Source organism: Myripristis murdjan, chromosome 17 (assembly GCF_902150065.1).
Source record: "Myripristis murdjan chromosome 17, fMyrMur1.1, whole genome shotgun sequence".
Lineage (NCBI taxonomy): Eukaryota > Metazoa > Chordata > Actinopteri > Holocentriformes > Holocentridae > Myripristis > Myripristis murdjan.
This window is the reverse complement of record NC_043996.1, coordinates 29,720,523-29,736,791: the sequence shown is the minus strand read 5'-3', so window position 1 is coordinate 29,736,791 and position 16,269 is coordinate 29,720,523. Positions and strand designations below refer to the sequence as shown.

Below are 16,269 nucleotides of genomic sequence, written 5' to 3'. Positions count from 1 at the left end.
AAAAACGGTTCCCGCCGGCAACGGATGCAAACCGCTGCTCCGAGGGCTAGATCACTGACAGGATACGAGGCACAGGCACATGATGCAAGCCCTCAGCGTCACCGTGGGCATGCTGATGTCACCAACAAGGAGGGAAACACACACACACACAACGTGAAGAGAACTATCACTTACAAGACGTGACACAAGTGTGACCTCCCCAAGCCTCACCTCCAGTTTCACAGTTAGGGCCTGCTGATGTCAACATCAGAAAAATCAACATCGGTGAAGTTTCCTGGGCGCCTGTTTTTTCCCTGCCAACCCTTTAAACATCTCCCAGAAGTAGCTTCAAAGTAAGATTTTTTTTCCTCCATGTTGTGGACAGGCTCATATTCTTTCTCCGCTTCACTGAGGCTCCATCACACTTAACGCTGAGCGAGCTGCTCAAAGCCGAGAGGCCGCTGTTTTACGGCTGCAGCATCACATCGTCATCAAGTAGAAAAGATTTAGATGTCGTTTGCATCATTTTACACTTATTTCCCTGGAATTCAGCAGCTCATGTTTGGGATCTTTGGAAACCTCGGGATGTAGAATTTACGATAAAGTGCAGCACTGACAAACCCACTGACAGGACGGCAGGGATGAAGACGTTTATTGGCTCCATTTCATAAAATCACAACTTTGAGAGATTTAAGTCTTAAAGCAAACCAGTGAGCAACCAGCTGAATCAAGTAAAACACTTGTAAATACATATAACTTTACCTTTAAATATATATGATGAAAAATTTAAAAAGAGGTAAAGAACTATTCAACCCAAATATCATATTTTATACAGAGATACTACATCTTAGTATAGTAACAGAGTATTAATGATTCTTAATTGGTCAAAAATTTGCACTCTTCAAACATCATGTCACCACGCACATTTGGACTAAGTGCTGTTTCCATGGTAACAGCAATGAATTTGCTAAAGCGTGTCGTGTTTCCCCCAAAAAATTGCTGATAAAAGTAAGATTTTTCAGTATTTCTGAATTTTTGCCAACGAAATTTTTTTTTTTTTTTTTAAACAAAAAGGAGCTTGCTTGATATTTGTTTCATGTGAATGTAACAGATTTTTTTTGTGAAATTTTGTTTGCAGAGCCAAACTTGAGCTCACTGCCGGAAAACCCTGTCCAGGAGTAAATTTTGAATGGTTGCCACACAGGTCAAATTATTGAAATCTCTTGTGATTTGTGCATTGAGAAGAAAAAAAATATTTCGAGGCCAGGATTTGTTAATTCGTGGCCATGAGATACAACTCATTCGCTCAATTTAACTGACTTTAGTTTAGTTAATTCAAATTAAAGAGTGGAATGGAAAGACAAATGAACTGTGCTTCACAGCAACCACTACGGCTGAAAGATGATTTTGAGGAAATTTCTCAAAACATCTTAATCATTCTCCCCTCTCATGCTGTAGCTCGACATATCAAGATTATGATTATCATTAAAAAATGTCCACGACCTTTTCCAAAATGTTTGGGATATTTTGACAGTTTCCCGGGTCAAAATCGTTGATTTCCATGACCGCTGACACCCTGTTCTTTACAGCCACGCTACACAGAAACCGCTGAAGGTGGCTGAAGTGAGGACCCTTTAGGATCCGTGGACCACAAACGCGTGCAGTGAACATGAAATCTGACGGTTGAGTTGACGTCTTCATCAGCATGACTCATCGCTCTCGGTCTGTGGGGCGCACCGGCATCAACACAACAACATTGTGTCGATTGTTCACAGAATATGAGGCGAGCACGCACCCCCATCCATCCATGTCATGTCATTGACACAAGGCGAGGTGTTTTGGGGAGATTGGAAAGAGGAGGGGGGGTGAGGGGGGCTGTCTACTGTTTCTAACGCCCCCAAACCCCCCAAACCCACCCGCCTCGTCCCTCTGTCCTCCTGGTGGCTGCCCAGTGGAATGTAGTGTGACCAGGTTATTTTTAGACGGCTCTGCTTGAAATACTCAAACCCGCGCTTCATTGAAGATAAACACAAGCTTGCTCTCGCGCCGTGTGGCACGTACAACCCGAGCTGGGCTTCAACCTGAGTTTGTGTCGGAGTTTTTTTTTTTTTGCTGCCGGGACGGACCGGTTCTAGTTTTCTCTCGCTTCTTCCTTTTAAACACAACGACATCCAAAAAATACATATATACCTTCATTGGCATCTTCACCATCCTCTACAGACAGGCTGCCTTTGATAGCGCTGCCCAATCTGAAGGTACCCAAAGCTCTCGAGATGTCGCCTGAAGACTGCGGGGCAGGACTGAGGTATGACAGCACCTGGACAACAAACTAGAAAACAGAGAAGGCACCGGCTTGTTTCTCTGTCTCTGTGTGGTTTTTGATGAAACTGTCATAGACGGGATATAATCCTCCCTCTGTCTTGTTGGTGTTTTGTCTATCCGATCAGTGATTTGTCTTGTTTTTTTTTTTTTTTTTTTTTTTTTTTTTTTAATTTATTGGCTTGATTGGCTCAGTCTCAAACTAAACAGACCAGCAACACAGCATCAATCTGCCTAGAAAGCAGTATACATCATTGCGTAATGCTGCTTTTGCATAAATAACATCGGCATCTAATATCACTTGTAGCTTTTGGCTCCATGCCTCGGGTAAATGCATGTTGACTTCTGAGGAGGCATTTGCTGTGAACTAAATCAGACAGGACTTTGCCTTCCTTTCTTTACCGATGTGATTGTACAACTAATGTCAGGTTACCGTGAAAACGCCTACATGCAGAAGGTAAACAGGTACCGGCCGCCTCGGAGTTCAGATTTCTGTGGCATACACGCACGCAGCCAGGCGGGTAAACATATTTACCACCTCCTCGCCAATCACAACTCAACAGCCGGGATGTTTTTGCCGCCATTCCATGCATTGTTTGTCTCGCTCTATTTTTAAAGCGCCGTCACTGAGCTTGTAAGAGGCTCAGACATGCTGTTGCCTGTGTTGTTTCAGAGAATACCACTTGGGTAAAATGTGATGTCCGTCCAACAGCTGTCCGGGTGATGCCGCCACCCCCTTTCCTGCCTTTAGTCCATTGGCGTGCTTGTTGTTAGCAGCCTTTGTTGAGAATAGGATGTTCTCTGTTGCTTGTGGAGTAAGGACTGAAGTCTCCAGAAACCCCGGAAAGAGGGACTGTTGCAGAGATGGATGGATGGGAGGGTGGCTAGACAGATAGCGGCGGTGGTCAGTAATAAAATGCGACGTACTTCCCACTGGTGTCCAGGCACGAACCGCCAATGTGAGGAATTGTGACAAAGTCTTGAGGCTATTCGCTTGTGATGCCAATAACATCTGCAATAGTCAGCGTCAGGCACTTTGTGCACGGACAGCAAGTGACAGCGGGGTTGATGAATTTCAGGATTTGCGATTCATGTGTATTAGATCAACAGTTATTCCTCGCAAGCTGCTTCTGGATTAACATGACACCACAAACTGGCCAAGCGTGATTTGTAGCAATTCCCAATGGACAGACACTACGAGACAGCCAGGGAGAATAAATCCACCAATGAATGTTGTGTTGTTCCCGACATAAATGCTATTCCTATGGCAAGGAATAAATATTAGTTTGAATATAAAAAAAATATAATAAAAAAAACTTAAGTTCATTATTAAGTATGCCTAAAATATAAAGGATCTAGTCTGTAAAGGTGTAAGTGAACGCAATTTTTTTTTTTTTTAAAGACCATAACTTTTTTTAATTTGTCAGAATAGGTATAATGTTTCCCAAATAGTGAACATTTAACTGTGCAACCAAACCTGTAATTTATAAATAACTTTTGTCCAAAGCAAACAGCTTCCCACTGGACCTGCAGCTCCTGAGAAGCTGGGGAGAAATGGGGAGCAATGGGAAAAAAGATCCTGTCGGCACTAGATGTTAACCCCCCCCCCCCAAACTCCCAAAAGGAAACCACAGAGGTGCCAACAGGATTTGCAGAGGGGGTTTACCCTGGGAGCATTTTTAAGAAACCGCATTACTGCTCCACATGCCAGTCAATCTGGGACGTGGAAAAACTCCTCAGTTTGTTATCCAAGAACACTCACATCTGTTTCCGAGGAGAGGTGTGTCCTTCGTGGAATGGAGAGACACTTATCCTTTCCGGTCTTCACCGATTGCCTTGCGATAACGCTGTCACATGTTTGGTCCGTCTAGCTTCCCTGGAAACCTGTCTCCCAGGGAAGCATGTGCCTGGAAGGCGAGAGGGGAGCAGCGAGTTGACCTTTCATCACGAGGGTTATGTGAGACAAGGCTGGGTGTTGGGCCAGGACGGAGGGACGCAGGGAGGGAGGGGTGGATATTACATACTGTAGCTTCCCCTGGCCCCTTGCTCTTGTTCCAAGCAACCTGGCTGATGATTGATAGGTGGGTTGGGGCATGGCGGGGGGGATCTCAGGGAGGAAGGGTAAACGGGTTCAGGAGGGAAATTGATGGATGGACAAGGGTTTGACAAGCTGAGTGGGCTGCCAGCCAGTTTTCACTTTGGCAAGCTGAAGTTCGTCTCACACAATTTGAATTGACATAACGGTCCTTTCCATTGAAATCTACACTCTTGAGCGGACAGCTGGGCGGTTTGGTTACCACGGCTCCCACATAGGGTTTGATAGAGTCATTGACATCAGTGTTGATTTGGATCATGAGACTCAGGAAGCTGATTTGTTACCATATCACATTGGTAGGAACCAATCTTTGTTTGTTTATTATTGTAAATATGTTCGAGTGTAATGGACACGAAGATGTTCAACTCGCGGTGCCTCAGTGTCGCACCTCAGTGGCTTAAAGCGTCGGCTCAGCTTCTATAATTCATTCATTCACTGTTCTGTGTGTGTGTGTGTGTGTGTGTGTGTGTGTGTGTGTGTGTGTGTGTGTGTGAATAAACAGCACACAGCTTTTCAGTTGAAAACTACTGTCTGTCATCACTAGTGGAACGGGAGCCAGTTGCATCCATTTCTTGCCAAACGGTCACTCACACAACTTCCGGACGTTTTTGTCATTTCATTTTCAACGATTGCGGTTCAGAAATGTTTAATTACACGAATTTGAGAAGATAAATGCAAAGTTTTGTTAAGATATGTTGATATTTCAGCATATAAATTGTGAACTTTTTACCTCAGGTAGGAAAAAGCAGCCTGTCTTGAAAGATTCCACTTTGGGTGACTGACCTCCTGGCAGTCTGTAACGCTGCTAGCTGAACGATCCAAACCCTGGAAAAACGTCCAGAATTGGATCCAGTGTTTGGTTGCAGGGTCGCTTGGTCACATTTAAAAACCCCACAGAAACAGCTCAGCAAAACTGTGACAATTTTGAATAAAAACGACCAAACGAATAAGACCAAATGTCACGGGAACTGTGTGTTATTTCGATCTTCCCTGCCCGGAATCAGGCTGGCTTGTCAAAGATGCTAGCCGAGCGATACAGAAACATGAAATAAAATACATGAAATAAAATAAAATACCACAAACGTCAGATACATCTTTTAGCGTCATAATTACAGCTGAGGTATGAATTGAATTTGCTGACCTCACAAGCCGCTGCAATTCAAATAATATATGAGTGAGGTATTTTTTCAGAAGTATGACAAAGTATGCCAAAACAGCGGAAAACTAATTACTATTAATTTGGAGGCATTTTTTTTTTCTCCCTCAGCTTCTATCTGAGTTCCTGGTTGAAATGTCATTATTGCACCACCATGCTACACCACATTTTATTTCCATCTTTTTCATTTCTGTGGTGATGGCTGCTGCAGTTTTGTACTGGTGCCTTTAAACTGGACCATTTTCACGCCATAAATATCCTAAAAAAATAATAATAATAATTTTCTTGCCTGGCTTTAAAAGCCTCTGAACAGAATTTAAACCACTAAAAGTCTTCAGATAATGAAAAAGATAATAATAATTATCACATTATTAATGTCACGCATATGTGAACGGATTGTGATTTATTTATTTATTTATTTATTTAAAAGCTGTTGCATTAGAAGAATGAATTAGTTAATGGCTTCCCATGGACAACGTGCTCAGTGCTAATCAATCACACAGCAAATACAAAATCAAACAGATCAGATCCATCATATGAAAGAGGGATGACATTGACATTTTTTGTATTTTAAAAGATTGTTCAACTGGAAATATGGCCAACGCTGTTTTTGTATTTTGCGATGTTCAACCTGCCGTCGAAAAGATATTTTGGTTTGTGTTAATTATGAAATTTGTCGAGGTGTCATGCTTGTCAGATAAAGTCCAAGTGTTGAAATAAAAAACATAATGTTAAAATTATATGTCTAGTGAATTAACCTTTTCAAACTTGTGGAAATTCACTACAGGTCTTTCAAAAGCATGGCGGAAAAAAGTGAAGCCATCATGTACCCCTGGGGGTCCCGGGACCCTATATTGAAAACCTCTGTCGTACCTGGTTCACTCCAGTTCACTCTGTTAGCTTGCAGTCTTATTCAGTGTGACTCCAAAGAAATGAACAGGAAGGGATTTACTGTCTTGCTCACGGACAGTTTGATAATAATATTCATGGTAATAATAATTATAATAATACTTTATTTATATGGCAGCTTTCATATGGGGGTGTAGCTCAAAGTGCTTTAAAAAAAAGTGAGAATGAGAACAAATTAAAAACAGGCAATTTAAAACAAGTGGAAGTACTGTGCCATAAAAAACAAACAGAGGCAGCAAAAAACAAGTGTCGATAAGGTAAATCAAAGATGGAGATAAAACAAAGTAAGATACAGAAACAGTAAAACATGAAAAAAAAAAAACAAAGGAAGACATAAAAATGTAACAGAAATCTGATGGGACAACAGGTGATCAAACTTTTGGCCTCCAGTTTAGAGGACGGTGTCTCGCTCCAGCTCCTCGGAAAGAGCTCTGAAGTCATAAATGGCCGACTGAGAAGTTATAAAGGGTGATACAGTTGTGAGTCAGTCATCCTAGTGTCACATGGCGGGGATTTCATTACGGGCTGCTCATGAAGGTTGACCCGTTCACCTGTCGTTTTGCAAACAGCAGATTAAATGGGTGGAGAGTTGTTAAGAGCCATGTTGTGCTTCTTAAGCTTGTCTGTCAGCACAGTGGGTGTTAAAAAGGGGTGGCTGGGTCAGATCACTGCAGTACCTGAGGCTTACTCTGCATGCTACTGGACGTTGTATGGAAGGTCCAGAGTTTGCCAAAAAAAAAAAAAAAAAAGACATTTTATGGCCATGAAGCAATAATAGACCAATCAACAGCTCTATTGTAACATATCATTCATTATCTAAATTATAGACAAAACCAGTCTGCAAACCTGTTAATGATTACCATCATCGAGGACAAGCTATCAACCATTTTGGAAGAGGTGGTGTCACTTTTTTGAGAGTGTTCACATGCGGGCCTACAGGTCACATCCCTTTCGAATTCTCTTCACTACGTCAAACCTCCCTTTCCAATTAGCACAGGGACCTCACAGCTCTCTTAGCTGGCAGGAACCTGCTTATCTGTCGTCGTAACCACATCTCCATGGTGATTTCACACCAGCTACTCTGACACAAGACATGTGGGCGCCATTGGACTTAAATTTAGCTATTGTTATTTAATGGGACAGACCCAATTAAGGCCACTGTTACGCCTACAGCTTGTTTTCCATGGTCCGAACCATAACAGAGCAGTTTAATGGATTGTATGTGGCTCTTTTGCATTAATGCTGCAGTATTACAAGTGGCCAAAAAGTCACATGGACTCAGAAGCTGCTTGTTTGTCGTGCCAGGTCAGATATTTTGGTGGCATGGGGAGTCCTTGCAGTCTTTGTGACTTCAAACCCATTAGGAAATGCGTGAATATGAGTATCGGTCCGGACGCCCGTCATTTTGTTACGTAAGACATTTCAAGCATGAGGAACCCCTGGCTATCACATGTCAGAATTTGTCTCCTCCTACCCATGAGCGCTTGCATGTTGGTGGACTTTTTGGTGGCTCAAAATGAACCAAACTGACACATGAAACCTGCGAGTTCCAGAAACCATCCCAAACGCACTTGGTGGTATAACCAACCTTCTTTGTTTTTTATCATTCTTTATTAGTCCCTGTAGGAAATTTCTTGGTGAAACTCCTACTTATCATGCCTTATCATCTAAATCAGCAAAAATTACCAGGTGAGCTGGATACGATTGTGTCTTTTCTTCTCTTTTAGCCCCAGTTCCTCATGTATTTTGCCCGTCCACAGTGCTATTCTTGACCTATGACATCATGCAAATGCGGAGGTGTGGGAGTCCCCTTCGTATCACTGAGACTAGCAGTTGTGCTGCCTGTAAATGCAAGACTTTGAGCTTGCACTCCCCATTTCGTGTAATTTATGAGTTTGCCCTTATCCTGAATTGGCTCCCGCCCTCATATAATCGCTGCACACGAGCCACACGCCAGCCAGACATGTGCCTTTTACAGCTGTTTTATCTGAGGCAAGCAGGGTGGCTGCTAGTGGAGTTGATAGGAGAGGTGATCTCAGGGGATCTCCTAACCTGAACAGAGCTCTTCAAAGAGGTGAATGTACAAAGTTAGACACGTCAGGGTGGGGGTCAAGTTTCATACCTTGTCAGGTAGCCCAGAATTCCTAGCTGCACCCTTGCACATGTGGCACTTCTGCTCCATTTGACACCTGTCAATGGTGATCTGGCCAATTTAGACATAGGCTCAGTTGCATGTTAATTAAAATTTGACCCGGACTGACATTTCCCTCAACTTTCAGGTTCTCTCAGCTCCCACCCAATGAATCACTGAATCATTTAACCACTGAATCTGCTGGGTTTTTTTTTTTCTGGAGCTTTGCAGTGGACTGATTTTTCTTTTCATCTTGGACTAATAGCATTCTATCCTTTCAAGATTTCAACAACATTCTAAAGCCTCTGTGGACGATTTCTCCTTCTATTCAAAGTTGAGTCAACAGCTTGGACTAGTTCCAGTAAGAACTTTTGCACAAAGTACCACTCAAACTGACCCACTGTATATGAGATGGATATGTGAGACCATTGTTTATATCTCTCTCTCTCTGTAATATTTATGTGGTAATACCTATTAGTGGTGATAGAAAAGCTGTCCATCTTGCACTTTTAATAAAGGCATGCATCTCTGGTGTTTTGACTGTAGTCATTTGGCAACTGTGTCAATTATTTGAATAATAGTTAAGCTTGGGTCCAATGATTCATTAAAGAGACTGTGTTGTACAAGGTAGATTCCAAGTGAACCCAAATGTCCTTGAGCAAGACCCTTAAAACTTTAATGTCCTGCAGTGCTGCATCTTGACCTTCAGAGAGCAATGCAGTATCTAAAAAAGTGGGACCAAGTTTTAAAATGACTGTTATGTCTGTCTTCTTTTTCACGCAGTTGGGAGATCATTGACTCCGGCCAGGACAGCCGGTCTGGGACAGGACTTCAGTTCAGCGACTCCTTCAAACTTTTCCTGCAGGAGACGTCGTCTTTCAAACAGCAAAACCCCGGCAAGGTGAGGCAGAGACAGACGACTCCTTAACTCTTCACATACATTACACAGATCTCATCATGGACTGGGATTTTACGCTGTTTCGTTCATTAAATGTTGTGCATTTTCAGATTTTTTTTAAATGACATAATGAATTTGTTTATGGTTTTATTTGTGGGAATATAAAAATCAGGATATGATTTAATTTATCTTCAGAAAAACTCTTGGTCAAAATACCTGCAAAACCAGGGTGATCTTGTGAAGTTCATTGATTTATGGATTGAAAAAGTTGTTTTCTGTATTTCTGTAAATCAGTATCAAATCTTTTCATGTATATTCTTTCTTTCTTTCTTTCTATTCTAGTTTTGCCTGCTGGTTTGCAGTTTGTGCACCTTCTTCGCTGTCTTAGGACGCTACATTCCAGGGATTGTTATCTCATATATTCTAGGTAAGTGATTTTGCATGCTATTAAGTGTGGCAAAGTTTTATAGATTGAAATTTGAAATTGGCTCCACATATGAGAAGCTCATACTCCAGCATGATGGTTGCATAGCATTTGCAAACGTGTTACCCTGTGCCTAGACAAAATCTTTTAATGAAAAAAAAAAAGTCAAACGTTGATTTGAAATAGCTAAACACTCCTGAAATCATTGAGTACACTCGATTCTACAAATAAAAAGGTTTGTTTTTGATGGGTTTACCCTTCTCTACATTCCTAGTCTGCACAAATGGCTTTTCTGGACACAAATCATATCCCTTCCCACTTTTTTTCTGCTCTAACCTGCAGTATTGGGCATCTTCCTGTGGCCACTGATCTCATCCCATGAGTTTGGGTTGTGGCTCGAGCCAGTTCTGCAGAAACTGGACTTTGGTGTCGGGGACTTCCTCAAGAAAATCAAAGAGAATCATGGTAACTTATCATAAATATGTCATATGTGGGAAACTCATTGATTCCATCGCTGTCATTCGCATAAAGAAGCAAAGCCTGCCTTTAAACCTAGCATTAGGCCTAATAAGTATCTTGGGCATCCAGATTGTAACTGGACTGAAATTATCCAGTTCCAAGGCTGTTTCAGGTACAAAGATGCACTGAATGTGGCTAAGCATGTACACAAACACACACACACACACACAATGCCTGCTGAGCCAAATTCACACACACAAGACATTGATCTGTTTTACTCAAATCTAGCTAAACCTACAGCTACTACCGCCCATGTATTAAATTAAAAATTATACCAGAAAAACAAAACCAAAAACATCCCTGTTTCCTTCATTTCAGAGAGGAGACTCATCGAGGCTCAGGCTGAGAAGGAGAGCATCGAGGCTGACCTCTCCTCCATGTTTCCAAAGGTTGGCTGATCATCTCATCTCACCTCAATCTTATTATGCCTCTGCTGACAGTCAAGAGTCCAGATAAATCACTTGGAATTCAACGCACATGATCCACATCTGCTTCAAGCTATTTGCCAAACTGTACGGAAAGGGAGCTCTCTAAATGCTGTCCTGTAGCCACCCAGCCAAACACACAGCTACTGATTAAAATCCAATCGAGTGCCAGACTGGCCTCCTAGTGCCATGCTACACCCACGTTTTGCAAAGTTCACATGCCAGTAGTCTCTAGGCTTTAAAGTCCTTATTTATCTTTATTTACATGTCATAGTGCTTGTCATAGTGTGCTGCTCAGGTAGTACATATCTCGCACAGTAGCATCTCTCTGGGACTAGTTACTTCAGGAGACACCATACAAGGCCCCCTTTTGGAGAAACTGTAAAAATAAACCTGAAGTGGGCATGTGTGAGGAGGTGGGCGGGGCCTGCAAGGAAATGGGTATGGGCCAATCGGTGTGAAATGTTCACATGTTGATCCACGGTCCAGGACAAACTTTGCTTCAAAATTTTGTGGTGTTCTGGAAATCTGTTGGGAAGTGTTGTGACTTTTTGTGTTAGGTCATGCCCACTTCCACAACCCCTTTTGACTGGACGGCCTGAAATGTTAATCAGGTCCTCTGTGGCCTGTGATAGACATGCTCCAAGTTTTGTGGTATGCCACTCCCACTCCTACACCCCCTTTTGGCCAAGGACATGAAAAGTTTGGCGCCTCTTCTTTGGCCCTTAACCTTCCCACCAATTGAAATCCAAGCATTCGTCTGGAAGCTAATTCACTGTATGAACGGACAGATGAACAGACCCACACCGATCCATAGTCATGATGTTATTGAAACACCTCTGGCTTTGACCCCACCCGTTTAAGTCAATGTTTCTAATGTCTATATCTGTTTCACTCTGGCAGCTGGACTCCACAGTGTGTAAGGAAATGTCTGTATCTGACACAGAGGTGTCTGATGTGACATGGACAGACAACGGTACATTCAACCTGTCAGAAGGACACACACCACAGACTGAAAACTCAGAAGGTAGGTCAGACAACTACACACCATACAACAGATGCACACACACGCACAAGTCGAATACGTAGGTTTAAAGCAGGACTCTCAAGGTTATGGATTCGTTTATTCCTACAAAATATCACAGGTATTTTGGGGAAACAAGGTGACAAATGAAATGTATCTTCATGTTTCACTCTGTGCCTTACTCTTTTGTTAGATGACCAGTAATAATATATATCACATGGTACATAATCCACCTTAACTTGCCAGCTTTTTCAGATGAAATAATCCAGTTAGAAGAGCTGATTTTGCACCCAAGATACATTGAAACTGAATAACTAGTTTTGGTGTTGAGTCGATGTTGGTGTGACTGCTTGCCACAGTTAAATACCCGTTTAATTCTTAGCTATACCTGCTAGCTGCATCGTGTTTTTGAAATTGCCACTTAAATAGCTATCTAATATTTAGTCTCAAAAGCTGTTTTGATATGATCTTTTATAACTGTCCATAATGGAATGTGAAAGTTTTGCAGACCTGTGAGGTTGATATTGAACTTGGCCTCACACCTCACACTGCCGTCTATTAAATGCTTACAGAGACAGATTCACTCAATCAGTCCTACATCAAATTTGGGTTAGAATAGAGGTTTTCAAAGTGGAAGGTGGCAAAACAGCCTCAGGAGAAGCTCAGAGACAAAGGGTAAAACAAGGATTTCATTAGGAATATCCATTAAAACGATTTTCAATCGACAATAAAAGAAACTGTGCTGGACAATAGCCTAACATCTGTCATTCGGTTAAAGAGGTAGATCACAGATAGTTCTGGGTAATTTTATGAACCTAAAGTGAGAGCTTTTTATGTATCTGTGTGCAGTTACAAAAAGCAGCATTATTAAGCTACCTTAGCTCAATTGTTGGAGCTACATGGCCCCATAGATATGCAGGAGTTGGCGGGGGCACCTTTTTCTAAGCTGTGTCCGAAGGGAGATCTGCAATCTTGGATTTCAAAAACCTAGGCTAGAATATTAACTTGCACTGATCTTTTTGCTCTCTTCCACCCTGTAGACCTCGACAGAGAAGAAGCATTTACTGGCGGACTCCCAGAATTCCCCTCACTTGACAATGGCACGGCAACCAATGGCGATGACGACGAAGACCTCAGTATTGGCCTCCCCACACCTCCCCCTCAGCCCCAGCAGCTAATCAAATCCAAGCATACAGCTCAACCACACAAAGACCAGCCCATCGACAAGGCCCTTGAATTGGTCAACCAGATGGCAGGTGATGTCATTGCTGCTGCTGTCACAGCCGCCATCCAGGAGAGAATAGAAGCCGCTGTCGGTTTCACGGCGGCAGATGAAGACCCCGGACGGTTGACACTCCCACAGTCCTCCAGGTTGCTGCCGCTGGAGCTGGCCGAGGAGTCGGACAGCGAGGTGGAGGACTTTGAACTGCTGGACCAGTCAGAGCTGGAGCAACTGGAAGGGGAACTGGGACTGGGAGAGGAGAAAGCCCAGGCCAAAGAGGAGGCTCAGGCCAAGACCAGCAAGCCACCTTCTTCTGCTGGATTCTTCTCCAAACTCCTTGGACGCCACTGATTGAGGAAACGAACGGTGGGCAAGTTGGGAGATGCAGCAAGTTACAGAGGACATGTGGAGGGTAGATGGTCCGGAGAAGTTATGTTCACAGAGGACTGTTTGGGGTTGTGGGAAGACAGTGTTTCCATTCTTCTTTTTCCTGTAGAGCTAACGACATCCATGTCAAAACTGATCAGTCTGTGAAATGTGGAAGCAATGTTGGTGTAACATCTGAATCATCCTAACCAGAGAGGTTGAAAATTGGTTGAGAATCAAAGCCTATTTTAGTAGAGCAACAAATGCCGTGGCTGAATTCGGTTTGTCTTTCCAATGCAGTTTTTTTCCCCACCTGATAATCTCAAACACTATTAAGAGGTTCGGTCTAACACTGAGCAGTTAAATCCCATTTGTTTCTCATTTCACATCATTTCATTTTTAAAGGCTTTAAAAGCTTCCCCGAATAGCATAAAACTTCAAGTAAAAGCAGAATCAGCCAAATCCAAACAGTATTGATGTGACTTTAACATTTTTAACCATTTTAAACTCTTTAACCCTCTTCCCAAGCCCTGCTACATCTTCCTAAAAGCTCAGATTTTAGTCTGACCTTTGATTTAAGATGAGATCTGAATCACGTTTCAAATATAAAATTTTTGAAAACAGATGTGATGCGAAAAGTCTGACCCACAATTTAAGGCTGCATTGGAAAGACAAGTGTATCCACAACAAATGCCGTTTTCAACCATCTTCCTGAGGTGATATATTGCGTAGCGCGAGTGGAGAGTCTTCCTGTTTTGCTGCCAAGATGATGTTGGCTGCAATCCAGGTCACCTACATTGTAGCCCAGCAGGGCGCAATAGCTGATGCATTGACCCTGCTACCAGATACCCGACGTGTTGTAACTGATTGGCTTTATTTTCAACCTGTCAAACCTCTCCGAGCACTGTGGAGGCAAAGTAAACAGCCTGAAACGCTCCGACTCCTCACTTTGTGGTGATTTAAATTAAACAGAATTCACCCAGAATTACACAGCTTTATTTGACTAGACATCAAACCAAATGACAATCACCTTTGCTCGCAATCAAATCATTCTACATGGTAAAACAAGAGGTGTAAGGATGACAAAGTTAGAAACATTTTGTATTATTTCCTTTTTTTAATTTTGTATTTTTTTGTTTTCCACAAAACCATTATGTAGTTGAGGGACTTGATGTTTTATTATGACATGCAGCAGGTCTCACAATATTATGCATGGAAATCTCATTTTGAGACATGAACACATTGGCTTACATTTGACTTCCAGTGCTTTGCAAGACAAGAGCCACACTAAGAAACACATTTTTACTGCTGAGAAGATTTCAGCCATCGACGGCAACTCATGTCAAAGTCAAAAACACTTTCAAGCTTTGTCGTTGAATACAATAATCATTCAGGGTTACTGAAGGATACCATGATCTGATCACAGAAAGCTATGAAATGTTTTGCTACGATCCTGATTTAATGATTTAATGACAGGATAAACTGAATTTAGCTTCCAAATAAGTCAAACTGAGCATTTTTGCACTGAAAGCAAAATGTCCCCATGTGGCGTATTTGAATTTGCACATTAGTTATTATTGAACAAAGCACCTAGGACAGTCTGGGGTTTCAGGCATCAGCTGTGGGCTCACCCAGTGGTGAAACAAATGGCTAAATTGTAATTACTGTGCCTCGTGCATTAAAAGGCATTGTTTTGATGATCAAGACACACTGAACTGTACAACGTAACCTCTCTAATTCATAGTGTAATGCATTGTATTAGCATACATTTAAGGAGGAGGATAGGATTTGTTTATCAATGCCTAAGAGGACCTTAGTGCCTGCATTTCATTTCTAGCTCACATGTAATGACTGTATGAGACAAGGACATTGTTCCATCTTCCTCAATAATAATATAAGGCAGATCCAGGCCTTCCTAAGGTTATTTTCAATATTTATTCAACGGATAGAACTGGTTATTCATCTGGTCATGTCATGGCGGCCTCCATGTGTTTGCCTTAAAGTGATAAATCCTGTTTGAACCTGTTTCAAAAAGTTGTTTGTGAGTTGGAACCAAAATGCATAAGCAAAATGTAGTTGTATGTAACTGAACTCAAGAATGTCAATAAAATATTCTAACATGCAGCCCTTATGATTTATCCTCAATACTTGCTGATCATCGGTGATCAGAACCAAGTCATGATGCACAATCACACCATGCAATAGTAATACTTGAAGCATGTGTTGTGGATATGAAGAGATTCAGATTCAGATATACAGCACTGGATGTCCTGAAATTTTCTACAATGAAATTCAGACAAACCTGAAATTATTGCACTGGGCCCTGAACACCACAGAAACACATTTTATAATGATAAAGTTAACCTAAATGGCATTGCACTGGCTTTCAGCAGCACTGCAAGAAATCTGGGAGTATCTTTGACCAGGATATGTCCTTTAACTTCCACATTAAACAAACTGCAAACATGGCCTTTTTTCACTGACACAATATTGCAAAAATGAGGCACTTCCTTTCTCAAAAAGATTTAGAGAAACTAGTCCTTGCATTTGTTGTTACTTAAAGGCTGGATTACTGCAACTCCTTACTCCCAGGCTGCCCCAACAAGTTTGTAAAGACTGATTCAGAGCAGAGTGCTGCTGCATGTGAATTTACCAGAACTAAGAAAACAGATCATATTACTCCCATATTAGCTTCTCTGCACTGACAGACCAGAATTTAAAATCCTCCTCCTCACGTAGAAAGCTCTTAATGATCAGGCACCATCTTATCATAATGAGCTCATAGTGCCTGACCACCTGACT

At 42.0% G+C, this 16,269-nt stretch overlaps 1 protein-coding gene across 1 annotated transcript in view; it reads left to right on the top strand.

Annotated features, from left to right (window-relative positions):
• The window catches only part of retreg1 (reticulophagy regulator 1), a 32,200-nt gene extending 16,609 nt beyond the window's left edge, over window positions 1–15,591 (top strand). The window contains exons 4-9 of the mRNA XM_030074206.1: window positions 9,373–9,490; window positions 9,830–9,914; window positions 10,254–10,376; window positions 10,749–10,819; window positions 11,759–11,882; window positions 12,920–15,591. Coding sequence (XP_029930066.1) covers window positions 9,373–9,490; window positions 9,830–9,914; window positions 10,254–10,376; window positions 10,749–10,819; window positions 11,759–11,882; window positions 12,920–13,452 — 1,054 coding nt within the window. The 3' untranslated portion in view covers window positions 13,453–15,591. The remainder of the gene's footprint in view (window positions 1–9,372; window positions 9,491–9,829; window positions 9,915–10,253; window positions 10,377–10,748; window positions 10,820–11,758; window positions 11,883–12,919) is intronic.
• Window positions 15,592–16,269: the final 678 nt, after the last annotated feature.